We start from the raw sequence: 17232 nt of genomic DNA, 5'->3' as shown, positions 1-17232 counted from the left end.
TAGCGTACGAGAGTGCAAGCAGTTAACAGACAGGACAGACCAAACCGGGTTGGCCAGTGACTTTATTGTCAAGGTAAGCACGGAGAGCATTGCATAGAGTAAGCTATATAATAAATATCTTACAGTACGCATACGCAGCATTCGCTGGACGAGATACGCTTGGCTGGCTTTTGATTTACATGCTAGACAAAAGATCCTTTAGACTTCTTTGCGTTGTTATCTTATGTTAATTGAACCTAGATCATCAACGTGCACTGCCATTAACTATAAACAACAAATATACATAATAGATATCGCAATTGGTAGACTTAAACTTAAACGTAGCAGCAGCAACAGCAGCAGCAGCAGCAGCAGCAGCTTCAGCTAAAATGTCCAACAACTCCCACTACAACCATCACCAGCAACACCACAACAACTACCAGCAGCAGCAACAGCCGCAGCATTCCAACAGCAACGGTGACGATAGACATGAGGAGTATCACCAGCAGCAGCCTGTGCATTACTCGCAGCACTATATAAATGGACATGGCATGAGGATCAAGCCGTTAGACAGTGTCGCCGTGCCGGACATGTGCCTGTTCTGCTTCGAGGTGCTCGACTGCGAGTTGAACAACATTGACGGTCCAGGTGTGCCGATGTTCAGCAACGATGCCTACCCGTTGTTTGTGACCTGGAAAATTGGACGTGACAAGCGCTTGCGTGGCTGTATTGGAACCTTCAGCGCCATGGAGCTGCACAACGGACTGCGTGAATATGCGCTGACCAGCGCATTCAAGGATTCGCGGTTCGCACCCATTTCGCGCGACGAACTGCCCAGGCTGACGGTGTCCGTATCCATATTGCAAAACTTTGAGGAGGCCCAGGGTCATCTGGACTGGCAACTGGGCGTGCACGGCATACGGATTGAGTTCTTGACCGAGCGCGGCTTAAAGCGCACAGCCACCTATCTACCGCAAGTGGCTACCGAACAGGGCTGGGATCAGGTGCAAACCATAGACTCGTTGTTGCGCAAGGGCGGCTACCGGGCAAACATAACTCAGGACCTGCGCAAGTCCATCAAGCTAACACGCTATCGCTCCCAAGAGATACAGATGCACTACAAGGAGTACCGTGAGCACTTGGAACGTCGTGGTGTTCAATTTGGCAAGGTGCAATGCTAACAATTAGACAACCAAACGTCGGGACAATGATCCTGGCTGAGGGCAGGCGTGGTTTTCGTCTTGCTCCTGCTATTGGTGGCCATTGAGTTGACTCAAGGAATGGGACTATTTACGAGCGTATTTCTCTACTCCTGAGCAACTGTTCAAGTTTAAGTTGTCCTGTTGCGTCAGCTATATTCACTGATTTAAGTTTTTCTTACAAATATATTTTTGGTCCTTAACTGGGATGACGTGTCGTCGCAGTAAGCGACGCGAATTTTCAATTACTTTTTATCAAACAACAAATGCTTATCTACCTAGCTATTTTGGGGAGGAACAAAAAAACAAAAAAACAATTCATTTACAGATTATTACCTATCTTAAGTTCGTTATTTTTGTTCAATTGCTGGACTTTTATTACAAATTCAATAATACAAAACAAAAAAAAAAAAAAACAAACTAAAAACTAATATACATATGCATACGCATATGTAATATAAAAAATACAAATACAAATAATAATTCAATTAAATAGTTCAACAATTATATATTTCATAGTTTTAACAATTACAACAAATTACCGTACTAATTCTATGCGCAATAAATACAATGTCGGCTATTTTCTGCAGAGCCGCACAAAGTGAAGCGAACTATGGAATCTTGTTTTCCGGGCGGGTCGAAAGGCAATATCATCGAGTTCATTAAATAGATGCCAAGGCAACAACAGTTTTCATATGATATACTTTTTTATTGTTTTAATTACTGGTCGATATTACATATATATTTTCTGTTAATATCTAAAACAAATTCAATATCTATAAGCTAGTATAGGTTTTCTATATGTCTCTGTCCAAATATAAGAACATGCCTCTCTGGGGTTTGATTTATTTTCCGACATAGCTAAATAAAACTGCGCTACGCTAAAGCTAATCAATATTAAGCATAATTGAGCCAACGGGCCATGCTAAAGCTAGATCAAAGCAGCAAAGTATTACTGATGATAAGGCTAAAAGTGCCCTTTTATAACTACGTATTGTTTACAATTATTGTAGATAGCGTATACATTGCAGCATCTTATAAAAAACGTACGAAAACACCGAGCCGATTGGCTCAATTTCAGCAACTGTCACCTCTTATAGCGTAGTAATGCGTAAATATATATGCACATAAATATTTATATGCTTAAATTTTAGACATGGGCTTTCAATTTATATGATTGGCAGTTATACAATTGTCATCAGTGAATATATCATAAAGTGCAAACAATTTTACAAACGCTTTGGCAGCCAATTTCATAAACTTAACAATTTACGTATGTTTGCATATGTGTGCGGTGCTGTGTTTGGTCGTCTGTTTACTTTTTTTTAATTGTTTTTATCAGTCTCAATGCGTGCACAGAAACTGCTCCAAGCACGGGCACTAGGTGGTCGACAGCACATTCCACTCAAATCGCGGATTTTTCGAGTGCGTTATGGGAAGGCAATCGGGTTCGACCAGCTTCCAGATACCATCCATTTGCTCCACTGTGACCAGGCTACAGTAGGGTATTTTGTGTATAACTTGCCGCAGCTCGCTAGTGCTGCGTGCCGCGCCGCCCGTCAGCTGACGCGAGCAGGTGTCCAGTGTGGTGGCATGCGCGACAATGAGAATATTGCCAGCTGTAAGCAAAGTTAAAGACTATTTAAGTGTGTGCTGGGTGCGGTGCTTCCAAGTGACTCACTCGTGCGCTCGAGCAGCTGCAGCAGAACCTTATGATTGCGCATATAGAACTGCTCCGTGGATTCCTTTAACTGGGCTGTTAATTCTGCAGCCTGTTGCACAGGCTCATAGTTTAAATCAATGTCGTACTTGGAGTCGATTAGCTCGCTGCTGCTTAACCAATCGGGTACGCCATTGGGATACCAGGCCATCCATTCAAAAAGTCCTGGCTCCAGCTTAATTTTGTGGTTTCCACTCAGTTTAAGGCCCTCCAAAGCGCTTGTACAGGTTTGCACGCATCGATATGAGGGCGAGCAGTACACATGATCGATCTGGACCTTTGCCTCGAGCAGCGCCTCGCCGGTCAGACGCGCCTGGTACAGGCCAACGTTTGTCAGCGGTGAGTCGTTCTGCCAGCCATCGGGGCTGTTTTTGCGTTGCGGCAACACCTTGGGCATATTTAGATCCTTGCGCATATAATTGCCGAACTCATCAAAACAATAGGGTATCCAGGTGCCAAATGTAAAGTCCACCCGTTCGCCATGGCGCATAATGTACACCTTGCGGTTACCGCTGTGCATGGCATCCAATGTGTTAGGCAGCAAGGAGTGCTCGTGGTCTGAGTGCACGCTGAGCGTATCATCGGGTCTAGGCGGCTGCACTGCCAGCGGCTCCACCATTATCTCGTCAATGTTCTTAGATACCGAATTGGAGTTCGAAGACATATTGGCGGTGATCTCAATTGTAGGCGTGTGTGGATTGCGCGGATGTGTTAAATTGTTACTGTTGAGCAGTTGCACCGACGGCAGCTCCAGGCAGGGCTGCAGAGTCTGTCGCAAGTATTTTTCAACGCTCTGTTCCGATTCCTCAAACGAAGAACCCTCTATTATCTCCGGATGTTGTGCACCTACACATTGGGAATTAAATGTATATGGCAGAAGGATTAAAGAGGACTAGATAAGTTTTAATGTACTTTGCTGCAGTTCGCGTTGACGCTCCTCGGGCTCCGTGGATATGCTGCGCCCGTCTACAATATCTAGATCCTCAGCAGAATTCAGCGAGGATGCTACACTCTTGGAAAGCTGAACAACACGATGCAGCGTCCAGGCATCTGACTCAGCAGTGCGTTCCGTGTAATTAACCGGCAAGTGTCCCGTACTGCCTGTGAGCCACGATATGCCCTCCGCCCAGCCGTCGCAAGAGCTATCAACTCCCTCGCTATTTAAGTAGATGTAGTCGCCAATGCGCAGTTCCAGCTCGTCCGTTTCGTGCGGATTATGGGGATACACTACTTTCTGCACCTATAAATTATCAATATTAATTTAATTTCCTTGGTCCAACAGGTGCAAACGGTGCGCTTTGCTGTGCTAACTTGTTTGGTGGCGAGTCGTGGATCGCGGGAATACAGACGCAGTTCCCAATTGGAAGCGCAGCTGGCATCAAGGGTTTCCACAAGTGATTTCAGTGCATTGAATTGTGCCTGCGGGAACTGATAGGCGAGCGTCAGGTGCAGGCTCTTTACGTGTGGCTCGAGTGATATAGCTACGGGTAACAGAGTGTATTAGACGAATGTCTGGGAAAAAACCCCACAAGCTACTCAACTAATCTACGAATGAGTGTATCATGAGTGTGCATATTTTCTCTAGATAGGGCTTTCATAAATGTGGTCACGTTATGATAACGAGTGTAAACCAAAAATATTATGTACTACGCATGCGATTGATAATCAAAACTACAAGTCATTTGAGGGAATGCGAGTGTGAGATTGATAATGAACTGATAACTGTTAGCGGTTAGTTTATCTAAATTAATGAGGCTTACATCGACTGCTGCGCGGAATACAGCGGGTACCCGAGGATACTGCTCCGCACCAGGGGAAGCAGGCCACAATAGCGTCCAGCTGCTCGTAAGTATCGCTTATAACTGTGCTCCGTTACCAATATTGTTGTCCATTTCCAGCAGTTAGTGTGTGTGCGGGGCAGGCAGAGGGATAGGAAGAGAACGAAACCGTAAGCCACGCCAAAACTGTACAGAACCGAACCCAGCGGCATTAAACAGATAACCAAATAAATAGTGCAAAACAACGAAGAAAATAAAGGAAAGGCAGTGCAACTGCAACCAAACAAAAAATTGCAATGGGCGATGCGGGCATACTTGAGTTGGACACCTCCTTAACATATTGCAAGGCCAGACGCTTCAAGTAGTTGGCATCGTCTTCGGCCACAAAAAATCCCATAAAGTTTTGGCTCATGTATGGCTCCAATTTGATGGGGCGATCGAGCAGTGCGCCCGTCATGTCCACGACCTGCTTCAGCGCCTTGGACAGCTGCAAGGAGCATTCGTCGGGTGCCTGCCAATGAAAATGGGCATTAATAATTTTATTAACAGTCAACTTTAGAGTTGACTCACCTTAAAGAAGGACACTAGCGTTATGTGTGGCACATAGTTGTGAGCTCCATTCCAGCCGCACACCTGACGCGACTTTGACCAGAACTCCTCCAGCTGCTGCAAGAACGGCCCAGTTGGGCACGCGTATATGATGTACTCGCGTGGCGCGCACTCGTCCAACGTCGGATCGTTAACGTGGGCCAGCAGCCAATCTGAAGCAATTTGCACGCCCCTGTTGCCGGTTGAAGCCAGCGCCTTTTCGCTGTTGGGGAGTTGCGGGGATATGTGATAAAAAATAATCAATAAATGGCGCTGCGCTGGTTTCAGTTGTTTTTTGTATATGATTCAAAAATTATGCTTTATCACAAGTAGCTACTGCTGGCACAAGGCGCTTTGTGGCGCTGATACCTACGCTCTATGCTTCTGGAAGCCCATTTGCAGCAACGTTTGTAAAGGAGTCAAATGCGGCTTCATCGTTTGGCAGATGCGAGTTGGTGTTTGATTCTTACGCGGCGGCAGCGTTGCCATGTTTCCTTATCTTGCAGTATCTTACGAATAGCTACGGCACACGCAGGCTTTGTATTTTATAATTATAAGTACGTAGTTTAATATTCTAACTAGTTTTGCTACAATTTTATTGTTTTTCGTTATGGCAGTGTGACCAACGGCAAGTCTAATTTTAATAGGTGGGAAGTAGAGCTGGCACTATCGGTAAAATTGTTGTGCTTGTCGATGGTGAATTTTTATTGAATATAATTAAATTATTATAATTGTATTTTTGTTTTTCTATTAATTTCTATTAAAGACATACATTTTTCTGTTCAGAAAAGTAACTTAATTAACAGTTAGAAGCTCTGCGCAGAATTCAAGTATGGTTTGCCTTGAAATATAACCAATGCTTCTTTTTATGTGCTTTTATGTTACTTTACATTCCTAATCAGAAAGTAGCACTCCTCTGCTAAGAGTGGATTAATTATGTAAAGTCGCATATCGAAAATTGTGGAGTCATCGTCAAGTGTGGAGTGCTCTGTTAACGTATTGTATATGCTAATCGTCTATCGATTAAATGCAGTATCGATAATATAGTTGATATTGGCCAAAAATTGTAGAAAACAAAAAAATTAACTGCGTAGTTGAGTGGCAATAAAGTGCGTTCAAACCATAAAGATACATCGTGAATAAAGTAAGTTATATATAAGGTGTTTGTAGTATATTGTAAAGTGAAGAAACTACGTTATTCGAGACAAAGACACGCTGAAAAATTGTGTTACGCAGCAATAAAAACAGTATGGAAAATGCCAGTGGAGCTCAGACACAGAGAAAAACATACATACAAATGGATGTACATGTGTGCATACAAATGTTATTGTATTGGTGCGCAAAAACAAGCCATTTGTGGGTCCCCAACGGGACGGGTGGTACGATGCGAAGATGGCAATTTTTTTTTTAGCTTCCGCACAGTTTTGATTTTATTTGTGTTTACATTAACTTTTTAAATGTTCATCAGCCTATATGCTGTGATTAATATGGGCGTTTTCCTAGGGCCAATTATTGTTTATGTTGTTTTGTCGCAACCAGCATAACTTCCTGTTCGATTCAGCCTTGTTCGTGGACTTTGTTATACATCTACCATGTTGTGTCATTGTCACTTTCTCCCTTGCATACGCTTACTATCATTCTTTCTATTATCGCCTCGATGCGGGCTCCCGTTCCACCGCGCGCCTGCCTCCGTGCAATGGTCAGTCATTGTTCGGGGCATGAGTCATGTGCGTAGTGTAAATTCAGACTTTTATCATTTAAGCATGTCCGTGGCATTGCTCCAATTAGAGCCCAGATTTGTTCGATGTTGCTGTGCTGGTAATCCGAGGCGTTTCAGATAGGCGTGTAATTGAATTATGCCCAATAAGTTGCTGCAAAAGTATATTTTAAACAATATGCCAATATATGTATATGTTTTTTTTTTTTGTCTATTTTGCAGGCACCAGCGCTTAAACGTCAGCTAGCTAAAAGCTAATAGGCAAGAAATAGCAACAAATAACAAATATCGATATGGCCAGCAGAAAGAAATCATTGCTGAAAGTCATCATACTTGGCGACAGCAGCGTTGGTAAAACGTCGCTTATGAATCAATATGTAAACAAACGCTTCTCCAATCAGTATAAGGCAACGATCGGAGCGGACTTTTGCACGAAAGAGGTTGTTGTCAACGATCGCGTTGTCACAATGCAGGTGAGCAAATACCCAGAATTCGGCAGTTGTTTGAAATTGTTTATTGATCGTTTTGATTGCTTCCTAGATTTGGGACACGGCTGGCCAGGAGCGCTTCCAATCACTTGGTGTGGCCTTCTACCGGGGCGCCGATTGCTGCGTGCTCGTCTACGATGTGACGGCGCCAAACTCATTCAAGAATTTAGACTCGTGGCGCGACGAATTCTTAATACAGGCCAGTCCGCGGGATCCTGAGCATTTCCCTTTTGTCGTGCTGGGCAATAAAGTGGATTTAGATAATCGTCAAGTAAGTATTCAAACAGATAAGCGTCAAATTCCACAAAGCATTCACTTTATATATAACTAATAAAGTTGGGCAGCGGTTGGGTAGCTCTTATAAGAGATAGGCGCAGTCGTGTCTGTAGGGCCTATATCAAGAAATAACCACTATAGTCTCAGACCTGGCGTCTTCAAGGTCACACGGGCCTTAAGCTGGCTTATGCTTTTTAATAAGTACATTTTTTTTTCAATTGCATGTTTTATGCTTGAAATTGAGGCCCGCGGTCCTTGTTATCTCAGGCTATTTGAGCTTAGATTCTTGATCATCCGAACATCATTGTTGACCTCAGAGACAAAGGCATTGTCAGAAAAGATTAATTATGGCATTCTTAGATTAAGCAAAATCATCGTTTTTATTGTAACAATGAGCTATTCGAAATACTAAGCGAAGTGAATCAACAGATGATTGATTTGATTTTTATGCTCCACTTCGACTGAATCGAAAAATTGCCAGCTCTGTTTGGCTTGTATTTCATTTTACCAGGAAATGCAATAACAATTAATGAAATTTATGAAATAACAACTTATATGTATATTTTATTCATTCAAGTCAGTTACATTCTTGGTTCTCGTTTTTATTTTATAGCCATGTTTTAAAAGTTATAAAACAGTTGTTCATTTATTCAGCTGCATTCACATTCGGAATGTAGATAATGCAGTATCTTTCAGTTGTTTGCTTAAATTCAATATCTTGCTTGTTCCAGGTATCCACGCGCCGTGCGCAGCAATGGTGCCAATCGAAAAACGATATACCCTATTATGAGACGTCAGCAAAGGAGGGCATTAACGTTGAAATGGCGTTTCAGACCATCGCAAAGAATGCACTGGAACAGGAAACGGAGGTAGGTTTTTTTTTTTTTAGCTATAAATGCTTGCATTGATAACTCATATCTTTTGGTATTTCAGGCTGAACTCATAAACGATTTCCCCGATCAAATACGCTTGAACTCTGAAAATAATCGTCCAGGCAACGCTGACAATTGTCAATGCTAATGTAATATTATATTTTTACGGGCAGGAGCTGCGGCAACAGAATACAACGCAAAGTGCATAATTACACAATCTATATTATAAATAAAAACATAAAAAATACATAACAGCATATGAGTATAAAAAGCAAATATGATGTACGACAGCAAGGTTATAAGTTTAAGTAAAACAATTTCAATAACTGCATAGATATAATAAGATAGGATGCTAAATTCTGTTCTATCAATCCATTAAATACTTTTACATATTGTGCGCGCCCTCCTAGTAATATTTTGCCTTTAGTAAAATTATTGCTCTCAACAGATGCAGCCGTTGCAGAAATTAATAATAATCAGAATCACCAATAACAAATTATCGAAAACAAAAAAAATTCTTGTGATTGTAAATTTAATAAAACAAAAATATACATTTTTATTGTAACTAATTTTATATACATATATATAAATTACTCTGCACATTCAATTGGCGATTGACAATTTATTGGCTTAGCTCAGTTTCCAACTCAATACTAATCAATTTGAGCATAACTTTGATTAATTCACTTTGTTAGTTGTAGAGTATTATAAATAATTGCTTCACTTTGGTAATAGATGCACCTCGATTGTGCATTGCTCTATACTATGTTATTTTCACGTCTTTTTATTTACCTTTTTCATGCTTTTGGTTTAATTTGTTTAATAAACATTGAAGAATCAACAACTATTGAAACAGCCAAAACTTAAACAAATAAAACTAAGTTGATTGCAATCTTTTGGACACTGCCATAAATTCCACAAAGTCGGAATTCTTCAGAACTTCGATAGCGATATCATAAATACATACTTAGCTTACATAAAACGATTCGAATGCACGCACTCTTGATAATTCATTGCAACCTACCAACAAAGCTTTAGCTTGTTCACATATTTTATATATATAAATATTATGAAAACTCACTCTCTTCACAAGGAAACAATCCATGCAGAAGCAGTTGCTGTTGCATTACCAACGCGATCACAAGTCAAGGCATACAAAAAACAAGCAGGTGAGTTCAATTCTTGGCAAATCGAAGAAGATGACTCGCGAATGTACGTATGTATATATAATAGTTGACAATCTTAGCTGGCATGGATCTTGACGGATTTCTTGTCGTTCTGAAAGAGTTCGAGTTTCGATTTAATGTACTACTAATGCTTTTCGCTATCGGATTGCTATATTGATATATCTGATTGCTTTATTTATATATAGGAATCAGATAACGACAAGCATTACTAGTTCTACTTAAAAAATCAATATCATATACTAATAATAATGCTTTTTGTTGTAATTTTGTGGTTATTGCGGGCTTTCGAGCAAACTGATTCATATTTATTATATATATATATATATATGTTCCCTATAAATCATACCATGCTCGACCCGAAATAGCATGTCCAATCACTCTAAGCCATTGCTTAAGATCCTAGTTTTGGGAGACTGCGGCGTTGGGAAAACCTCACTGATGAATCGCTATGTAAACAAATGCTTTACAAATATGTATAAAGCAACGGTTGGAACTGGCTTTTTTACTAAAGAGGTTAATGTCAACAAGCGCAGGATCACAATGCAGGTAAGCCTTAGCTTCGCTTGGCCCGTCTTTGTATATGTGCTGCTTTATTGTCGCGGACTTTCTTTTATCGAGATGTGGGACATGGCTGGTCAGGATCGCTTCCAGACACTCGGCGTGTCCTTCTTTCGCGGCACGGATTGCTGCGTGCTCGTTTACGATGTTACATCTCCGAACTCATTCAAGAATTTGAACTTGTGGCGCGACGAATTCTTAATACAGGCCAGTCCGCGGGATCCTGCAAATTTTCCCTTTGTTGTGCTCGGCAATAAAGCTGATCTAGATGAACAAAAAGTATGTCAAATTGGTTAAATATGTCATTTCTAACAAGTACGCATTTAAATTCAGGTACCGACTCGGGTCGCTCTGCATTGGTGTAAAATGAACAACATGCCCTTCTATGAGATCTCGGCAAAAAATGGCTGCAATGTGGAACAAGCGTTCGAGGAAATAGCAAAAATGGCAGTGGAAGCGTTAGAGGAGCAACAGAGAGTCGATAACGATTTTGACCCTGCCATAGTCCTAGAGCCCGATGGTCCGCCTCAGAAAATATGCTGCTGCTGTTAAAATAATAAATACAATATGAATTCGCAGCATAATCCTTGCAAGTAATATGCCTTATCCTGAATCTGAATCAATTTTCTTATGTGAATTAAGTTTGAGCCATTTATACAACAATTTAAAAATAACAATTTACATATTTGATAACTTTCTGCAAAAACAACAAGGCTCCGGCTTAAAGTTAAAATTTCAATTGCTTAAAAACTGTCTGCAAATAATTCAAATAATATTTGGCGGTTACGAAAGCTGGCAATATTTCAACAAGTTGGCATCGCCGTGTCAAAAAAGTGCTACCCATAACTCACAAACAGCTGTTTAATTATTATTTTGCTTCTCAACTACCTCAATAACCGAATTTCTGTGCCAAATGTCACCAGCTGCGCCCGTTCCACCCCGGCCCCCGCCGGCGCCGCCTACCTTAAAGAGTTCCCTTACGAACATTCAAAAAGATCAAATCTCCGTTCCAGTAAATCGAATACCCAACGATGAGTGTAGCTGGGCCTTGGATTACCCGGAGTTGCAGAAGGGTTGCTTTCTCAGCCGTGTGTGTCAATATGCACAGCCCAAGAGATGCCAATTCTATGCCATACCAAGTTTTCTACAAGTTAGCGAGTTCCCTATGCATATATAAATGTATGTAATTATATGTATGTTTAAATTAATTACAGGTAGGACCCACCTGTGGCCTAACAGCGCTGAGCATGTTGCTTAATGGACAGCCGACGGCAACGGAATTGCTTGCAGATGCCGTTGCACAGAAGTACACAATAAATGGCGAAATGTTCAGTGCGCAATATTTATATGAATTGACTCGGAAGCATTTAAACAGTGCAGGCGCTTGCCTATTTCATGAAGGACTTTTGGATTGTGCCAGGATCAAGGAGCAGCTTATCGCTGGTGCTTGTTTATTGGTGCCGTATCCTTTTTTCAAAAACAAATCATTTCTAGCTTTAAATCCAAAATGTATTTTGGGCAGCACTGGTGCCGCGTGTAGTGCTGCCAAGTATATACTAACTTTTGGTATTATTTAGTGCAACAAAGTGAACACAAGAAAACAAAATAAGTTTTCCCTTGAATTTAATAATTTGTTGTAAACTAAGGTGCTTTGAAGTGTTCATTAAATGGCAACTGAAGAGGAACAGGTACGTAAACACATAAACTAAATAATTATCATACTAACATACGTACTTGCAGCTCAGCCAGGTAATATTGCCGGTCAAAGAGCCGCTGGACCTTATTCGCCTCAGCCTGGACGAGAAGGTGTACGTAAAAATGCGCAACGAGCGGGAACTAAGAGGACGGCTACACGCCTTTGACCAGCACTTAAATATGGTTCTGGGCGATGCCGAGGAAACGGTAACCACCGTGGAAATCGATGAGGAAACCTACGAGGAGGTGTACAAGACCACAAAGCGCACCATACCCATGCTGTTCGTACGAGGAGACGGCGTCATATTGGTCTCGCCGCCCATGCGGGTGGGCTAGGAGTCGCCGGGAGTAAACGAACTGGTTGTTAAATAGGAACGCTGCATTTATGCAAATTGTATTAGGATTGCTTTCAATAAAGTGCCACAAATTGTGTCTCATTAGTCGTCTTTCTTGCAAACTTTGGTTGACCTTAAATCGAGGCATTATTTTAACTATTCAGTTACGATGCCGACGTGAATCATGCACCCTGCCTGAAGTCTGGACATCGAGCCCATTGGGCGCTGATTGTGGGCTACCTAATTGATGACCAGGATAAGGTGAGCGAGTCCTTGAATATATTAAATATTCAGACTTAGCACGAACTTGCCCTTTTTGCAGTTTTTCGTGGTGGCACGCCATGGCAAGACACGTAGCCTGGCGATATGGTCTTTGGTTTCGTTAAGCGAGAGCAATGCAAATCTTGTGCAGTTCGCGCAGCCCAAGGCTCATGAAGGCTGCACGTTTCTGCTGCCACCCGGCGGCATAGACGGTGCTCTTGGTCTCAAGGAGCGCTCCATTCTAATCAGCGCGCCGCCTCAACAATTGACCCAAGTGCGTTGATGCTGTAAGAGAACGGTTTTGGCAAACAAAAACGATTTCGGGTTGTCTTTAAATGTCATATATATATATATATATGTATATTTAATAATACAATTATAAATTACACATCTTAGAATATTTGATTTTAAAGTTCGCTCTCAATTGCAACGCGCCTGACATTCATCTTAAATCGGCAAAATGTTCGCACCCAATTGGTAGGTATATTGCTTGAAACGGATTCATTCCATATCTTTTCTATATAATGCACGCATGCATATATTTTCATATACAATCTATGCATCGGCTGTTGTGCACACTATGAATTTTCAAAAATCACAACAATTAGAGTAGTACATATGTTAGAATATGCAGATTAGATAGGTATGCTTATATAAGTATATATATATATATATGTATGTATGTATATATATTGTCTAAGTATATATTTAGTTGCACATACAGATGTCTGAATTTAGATAGTATATAGACGACGGGTTGGTTAAATATGCATTCACATTGGTAAGCAGTTGTAGTTATAGTATGCTGCATAACATATAGATACGATAGTTTCGTTTTGTTTAGTTTAGTTTAGATAATGCCAGAGCATATATATATATATATATCACGCTGTTGCCATGGTGAGAGCAGAGTTGAGATCATGTGGCTCGATTCGGAGCCCTTCTGGCAATGCTCCTGACTCCAGCGTGGCACCTATTTATGAAAAAAGAGAACAACACGCTAACCGAAACCATTTGGCAAACCGTTTGTTAGCCAAACTAGATTTGGAAAATTTGTTCTTGGTAATAAACTCTTGAAACGGCAACTACATTGTTTAGTTTACTTGTACAGGATATTTGATACGCGTTAATTTGAACAAGTGTTAAACGTTCGGCTTTTATAATTTCATTATGTATATTAACTATATAGCTATTACCTATTGGTAGTGTATATATATGTGTGTGTTTGTGTGTGAGTGGGTGTGTGATGCGTGTGGCTCGAAAATTTTGAGATAAATTCACAAATTTGCGTTTTGTAGACTTAAAAGAAAATTTACAAGCTAAAAGTAATTTATTAACTAAAAATTTACAAATATTAATTATAAAATAAATTATCATTCTTCTTAGTTAATAAATTGAATTGCCGCGCATCTGTCCGGCTCCCCCTGCTCTAACTGTATCTGTCTGCGTGTGCGAGTCTGCATGAGAATGGGGGCATTGGGTATATTGTTTGACTAGGTTAGTTCGGCACACGACATGGGCGTGCAGCCGATCAGCGCAATGGGAAAGTTCTTAACATGCGTTTGCCACTGCGACGACAACTGGAAGAATTTGACGCCAGTCCACTCGGTGCCATCAATGTAAACTGTGAGAGTTGATAGAAAGTAAAGGATTAGCATTAATTAGGATTAGGATCTCACGTGCTCCGACAACACTTACCACGCAGTGGCACTGGATGCGACTGCTTGGGTGAGCATATTAGACGAGCAACACCTTCGACGCATTGCTCCTTTTCGAGATCTCGCTCCTTGTCCTTCTTCTTGCCCAGGCGCATAACTGTTGGTGAATATACGCTGTAGTTATGGCTAATATGTTTAGGTATCGCTCAGGGACTTACTTTGCTTCTGCTTCTTCTCCTTGGTGGCGAAACTAACAGTCAGTCCATTCGACATATCACCCAGTTGCTGTGCATTCTGTGGCAGGCGCCACACCTGCAGATTCCTAAACGTACTCTTAATGCTATTCTTGCCGCCGCCAGAGTCGCTGCCGCGCGACATTCCGCCCTTCGAGTCCTTGGCATGCGACTCGCCGTGCCGCACCAGCGGCCAGTAGTCCACCTGCAGTTCCACGGCCTCGGCAGCAGCCAGTGCTCCACTGAACGTCTGCGATTGCAGGGACGAGGGTGTTATCAGCGCTTCATTTACGCCCCGTTCGCGATGCGGCAAGCCCGACGCTGGCGGCGTCAGCAGCGGTGGTGATGTGCGTCCCATGCCCTGGCCCAGTTGTTGCTGCTGCTGCTGCGGCGGCGAGCCCGACACGCCACTGTGCACACTGGACGAGCTCTGGTTGCCGCCAATGGGTATGGGCAAACTGGAAGCATTTGCTGAACTGCCGCTGCCAGCGCTGCCGGTCATATTGGTTGCGGCGTTCTCCTCAAGATCCAGCGAGGCCTGCGTATCCAGATAGCCAATGCGTACGTCCTGCAGCGTGAAAGGGAAAGGAAGTTAAACATAATACCAGATATTTTAAGCGGCTACCCTTACGCTGACAAATGGCACAAAGATCTGGCGCGAGTCTTCGTCCTTATAGTTGACCATGGCCTCGGCAATGGGTATTTGCGTGCAGGGCCCGGCCGCATGCAGATAGCGCTGTATGCGCTGCACCAGCTCCGCAATGTCCGACTTGGCCACAGCAGCCGCATCGGCCAGATTGGCCGTCAGCGCCGTGGCATTGACTGTGGTCACGGCGCTGACTGCCGCCGCGGTGGCAGCCGCACGTTCGCACAGCTGCGACCAGTTCTCGGAGCCGAACATCGCAGCATACGTCTGATCCATTTGACTGAGATGGCGCGCCACGCTGCCGTTGCTGCTGCCGCCGCCGATGGGCACCAGATAGAAGCGCAAGTGATTCAGCCAGTCGGGCGGACGCACGCCCATCAGCTCCACGTAGTGTCGCAGCGTGGCGCCTTGCAGCCAGTCGCCGCCGATGAGCAGCACCTTTACCGTGTGCGGCGGCTTGGCGTTCGAATTACAACTAGTTGGATAAATGAATACGTTTAAGTGGATGCAACTGGAATGCTGATCTGGCGTGTCTACTCACTACTTTTGAATTTTGGCCATGAGGGCCTGCAGCACGGCCTTGACCTCGGCCGTGTTTTGTGGCACAAAGGCCGGCTTCAGGGAATTGGCAAACAGTGTAATGAGCTTGGCCAGCAGCGAGCCGCCGCCCAACGCCTCGGGCGGACTTATGATGGTCAGCACCTCGGGTATAATGTTGTCGTCGCCCGCAAAGACGCGGCTCAACTGATCCAGCAGCAGTTTGCGTGGCTCCACATTTGTGGGCGACAAGCATGCCTCCAGAGCCGAACGCGGCTCCGCGCTCAGGCTGAGCGTGTGCTTCCGTTTGCCTGCCGCCGCATTGCTGTTATTCCCAGCGCTGGCGCCGCCTGCGCTGCCCACGATCGGCGCATTGCTGGAGGTGCGAAACAAGCGCGAGCGCTTCTCGGTCTGGCCCTGAGCCTGAGCTGGGCTCACGCTGCACGTGTTGCCCGCGATGGAGCTGACGGGTGTCAGCTGCTGATACTGTTGCTGGCGCAGATAATCCTTGTCCCTGGGCGGACTATTCTGGGGATCGGAGTTCTGGCCATCGGTGTAGCCGGCGTTTCCCTCATTACCGGAACTATCATTACCAGCGCGATCTGCGAAAGGAACATATGACCACAACAGATTAAGTCAGGTGAATCCATGAAAAAAGAAACCCAACAAGAGACGAGGTACACATTGCGTGAGGGGGACTAGAGGAATATACCTAAGTTGGGTGTGGTGCACTAGAGTTCGAATTATTAAAAACAAGAAATGCTATTAAAATACATGCAGGCAGGCACAGACGTCCCTACCCCCGCTCCTCCCCTGCTGCAACTCCAACTGATAAGCCTAATGGAGAGTTCATTCCAAGGTGCTTCAAGTGCGTATGTGAGACGACGTTTTATTGGTAAATAAATAATAAATGCGTTGTTCGTAAATACAGTTAAGACTTTTTACTACCCGAAGAAGCCCTACGCACGAATGTGCATGTGTGTATGTACACATGTGTGTGTGTGTGCTCTCATATGTACACACATGCATGCATACGTCAAACACCTTTAGACTGTGTGTGTGTGTGTTTATTTATATTTGTGTAGAGTGCTCCACTTGAATTTTCTGAGCAATGTCGCAATTAATCTAAAGGGGGTCACGGCGCAACATGCAAAGAATAAGTTGAAGGAGAAGTAGAAAGCGGCATTGACGCAGTGATTGGAGTTTTTAGGGTGTTATTAATTGAAAAAATAAAAACGAAGCTCGAAATAAACACATGAATTTAATTATGTACCGATTTCTATTTAAGGGTTGTTGGTTTATTAAGTGTGACATGCATTGTCGACAATAAAACGTAGGTTCACTGTGGTTAATGATAGTATGCAATAAACAAGTCAAAGTGTTTTTAAATATCAGTTTCTTTACATTAGACCGGCGCTAAATGAGAGTTTTGTGTGACGTCACAACATTAACAGCGCTGCTAACGCATGCAATAACAGCAGCCAATGCGCGGTCACACTACGAAT

General features: G+C 43.0%; 7 protein-coding genes across 9 annotated transcripts in view; 5 read left to right on the top strand and 2 right to left on the bottom strand.

Annotated features, from left to right (window-relative positions):
- The first annotated feature begins 350 nt into the window (after positions 1–350).
- On the top strand, positions 351–1572 carry LOC115764757 (uncharacterized protein CG5902). The gene has a single exon (XM_030707993.1). The coding sequence runs from the start codon at positions 369–371 to the stop codon at positions 1158–1160; it is 792 nt and encodes a 263-aa protein (XP_030563853.1). The 5' UTR covers positions 351–368; the 3' UTR covers positions 1161–1572.
- An 89-nt stretch (positions 1573–1661) lies between these two features.
- Positions 1662–5853, bottom strand: LOC115764725 (protein UBASH3A homolog). The gene is made up of 8 exons (XM_030707933.1): positions 5638–5853; positions 5247–5487; positions 4992–5187; positions 4659–4760; positions 4210–4379; positions 3811–4138; positions 2860–3744; positions 1662–2797 (listed from the first exon to the last, which is right to left on the bottom strand). Exons 1-8 carry the CDS (start codon positions 5751–5753, stop codon positions 2559–2561), a joined length of 2277 nt encoding a protein of 758 aa, XP_030563793.1. The 5' UTR covers positions 5754–5853; the 3' UTR covers positions 1662–2558.
- A 458-nt stretch (positions 5854–6311) lies between these two features.
- Positions 6312–9014, top strand: LOC115764678 (ras-related protein Rab-7a-like). Its single transcript, XM_030707866.1, has 5 exons — positions 6312–6408; positions 7204–7454; positions 7522–7740; positions 8477–8614; positions 8679–9014. The coding sequence occupies exons 2-5, from the start codon at positions 7275–7277 to the stop codon at positions 8763–8765; spliced, it is 624 nt and encodes a 207-aa protein (XP_030563726.1). The 5' UTR covers positions 6312–6408; positions 7204–7274; the 3' UTR covers positions 8766–9014.
- A 686-nt stretch (positions 9015–9700) lies between these two features.
- On the top strand, positions 9701–11049 carry LOC115764679 (ras-related protein rab7-like). The gene is made up of 4 exons (XM_030707867.1): positions 9701–9786; positions 10170–10350; positions 10423–10641; positions 10696–11049. Exons 2-4 carry the CDS (start codon positions 10171–10173, stop codon positions 10912–10914), a joined length of 618 nt encoding a protein of 205 aa, XP_030563727.1. The 5' UTR covers positions 9701–9786; position 10170; the 3' UTR covers positions 10915–11049.
- A 110-nt stretch (positions 11050–11159) lies between these two features.
- LOC115764846 (UPF0692 protein CG33108) lies at positions 11160–13020 on the top strand. The gene is made up of 4 exons (XM_030708097.1): positions 11160–11512; positions 11577–11824; positions 12557–12653; positions 12715–13020. Exons 1-4 carry the CDS (start codon positions 11276–11278, stop codon positions 12934–12936), a joined length of 804 nt encoding a protein of 267 aa, XP_030563957.1. The 5' UTR covers positions 11160–11275; the 3' UTR covers positions 12937–13020.
- Positions 11924–12497, top strand: LOC115764847 (U6 snRNA-associated Sm-like protein LSm3). Its single transcript, XM_030708098.1, has 2 exons — positions 11924–12050; positions 12103–12497. The coding sequence occupies exons 1-2, from the start codon at positions 12030–12032 to the stop codon at positions 12391–12393; spliced, it is 312 nt and encodes a 103-aa protein (XP_030563958.1). The 5' UTR covers positions 11924–12029; the 3' UTR covers positions 12394–12497.
- Positions 13021–14024: 1004 nt separating the features above from the next.
- Positions 14025–17232, bottom strand: part of LOC115764845 (phosphofurin acidic cluster sorting protein 2) — a 54979-nt gene continuing 51771 nt past the window's right edge. For all 3 annotated transcript variants that reach the window (XM_030708094.1, XM_030708095.1, XM_030708096.1), the window contains 5 exons: positions 15732–16329; positions 15176–15665; positions 14530–15112; positions 14352–14468; positions 14025–14277 (listed from right to left, as the gene is read on the bottom strand). In XM_030708094.1, coding sequence (XP_030563954.1) covers positions 14147–14277; positions 14352–14468; positions 14530–15112; positions 15176–15665; positions 15732–16329 — 1919 coding nt within the window. In that variant the 3' untranslated portion in view covers positions 14025–14146. The remainder of the gene's footprint in view (positions 14278–14351; positions 14469–14529; positions 15113–15175; positions 15666–15731; positions 16330–17232) is intronic.

The sequence above is a fragment of the Drosophila novamexicana genome, unplaced genomic scaffold (assembly GCF_003285875.2).
Source record: "Drosophila novamexicana strain 15010-1031.04,08,12 unplaced genomic scaffold, DnovRS2.1 tig00000870-arrow-arrow-pilon, whole genome shotgun sequence".
Lineage (NCBI taxonomy): Eukaryota > Metazoa > Arthropoda > Insecta > Diptera > Drosophilidae > Drosophila > Drosophila novamexicana.
The sequence above is the reverse complement of the archived record's forward strand: the minus strand, read 5'-3'. Positions and strand labels throughout refer to the sequence as shown.